At 36.4% G+C, this 1,345-nt stretch overlaps 1 protein-coding gene across 1 annotated transcript in view; it reads right to left on the bottom strand.

Moving 5' to 3' along the window:
- LOC105180300 (dnaJ homolog subfamily C GRV2-like) overlaps positions 1 to 1,183 on the bottom strand; it is a 1,737-nt gene extending 554 nt beyond the window's left edge. The window contains exons 1-2 of the mRNA XM_011103969.2: positions 1,112 to 1,183; positions 678 to 1,022 (exon numbers count right to left, since the gene is read on the bottom strand). Of these exons, the coding sequence (XP_011102271.1) occupies positions 678 to 1,022; positions 1,112 to 1,183 (417 nt within the window). The remainder of the gene's footprint in view (positions 1 to 677; positions 1,023 to 1,111) is intronic.
- Between the last annotated feature and the right edge of the window lie 162 nt (positions 1,184 to 1,345).

Here is a 1,345-nt window from a genome sequence, read left to right as displayed (position 1 = left end):
AAATAGGTTCGCATATCAAACATAAGAAATGCATGGAAACTTCACAACTAGTCATAGATAGGAAGGGCATAGATTTTAAGGCCCAAAACCAAATTTCTTTGATCAGACAAGATAGATATACGGAAGAAGATACTCTATTAGATGCAAACAAATAACCTCTTCCCTTAAAGAACCAATAGTTGAGCTGCAAGAGATTCTTTGAATTAAATACTATGTCCAGTGCAAAAGACAGTTCAAAGAAAATTAAGTTCTCTAAATCTGAATGCAGAACGTCCAGAATATGCCACCAAACCACCCGGAACAAGTAAATCAGGAAAAGAAAAAAAAAATGAAACTTGAATCAGTTATAGAATCTTCATGACAACTACATACCAAGTAGTTAAAGCCAATTTGAAAACTTTTAATAACACAAACTTGTAGAACATATTGCTTTCCTCTCTTTTTTCCCCCAATTATCTACTTCTAATAGAACCAACAAAGTACTTACAAAAGAAGAAGAAGCAAATATTGCCTACATATCAGAAAAGGTATGTTAAGAAGCCTGCCCCGTTATAGTGCTCTGAGTTTCACAACATTCAAAGAAACTATGCAGATACTGATGCAGGAAGATGAGGCAATGCTCAAGTAGCACCTAATATGTTTTTTCTTTGTCAAAATGCAAAATCTGCAGCATTTACCTCAGGGGACTCCAAGTTTGAGTTTAATGTGAATAGGAGGTCTTTTGCTAATTTATTTTTCAGCATGCTTGCAAGTTTAGGGGTTAGTAAAGCTCTAAGGGCATCAGCTGCAGCCTGATTGTAGGGTGTCGGGATCTCCTCGTCAACCAAACCACTAAGCCTTGACAAGGCATGAGATGCTTTTACAGCATGTATGTTTTTTGCTATTTGAACGCTAATTCCAACACCATGTGCATCTCTCTTATCTGATTCCTCCGCCGTCGAATCATATTGGAGCAACAATGGTATAAGGTACCTGAATAAACAAAAAGTGACCCTATAAAACCACAAGTTTCTGAAATGGACCTGGATTTCAAAAAAAAAATCCACCTGAGAAAGACCATAACATCACGATAAAGCAGTTTGCAACAGTGGAGTGGTTTTTAAGATATAACAGGCACATAGCAGCTGATGCAGAGGCCTTCGAGTTCACAATGTTCATAAACCATAAACTTCCACAGTGCCATAGAATAATGAAATTTTGTCTTTCAAAGAATAGTCACCATAAAGTACCTTCAACACAATAGTTCCAAGATTTTGTTCAATTTTAAAATAAAAGTTGGACTCTCTTCGCAAGCAAATTGACTCGACAAAAGGTACCGAACAAATAAACATTAACTCTATGAACC

The sequence above is a fragment of the Sesamum indicum genome, unplaced genomic scaffold (assembly GCF_000512975.1).
Source record: "Sesamum indicum cultivar Zhongzhi No. 13 unplaced genomic scaffold, S_indicum_v1.0 scaffold00593, whole genome shotgun sequence".
In the NCBI taxonomy this organism is placed as follows: domain Eukaryota; kingdom Viridiplantae; phylum Streptophyta; class Magnoliopsida; order Lamiales; family Pedaliaceae; genus Sesamum; species Sesamum indicum.
Note: the sequence above shows the minus strand (reverse complement) of the source record. Positions and strands in the feature narration are given on the sequence as shown.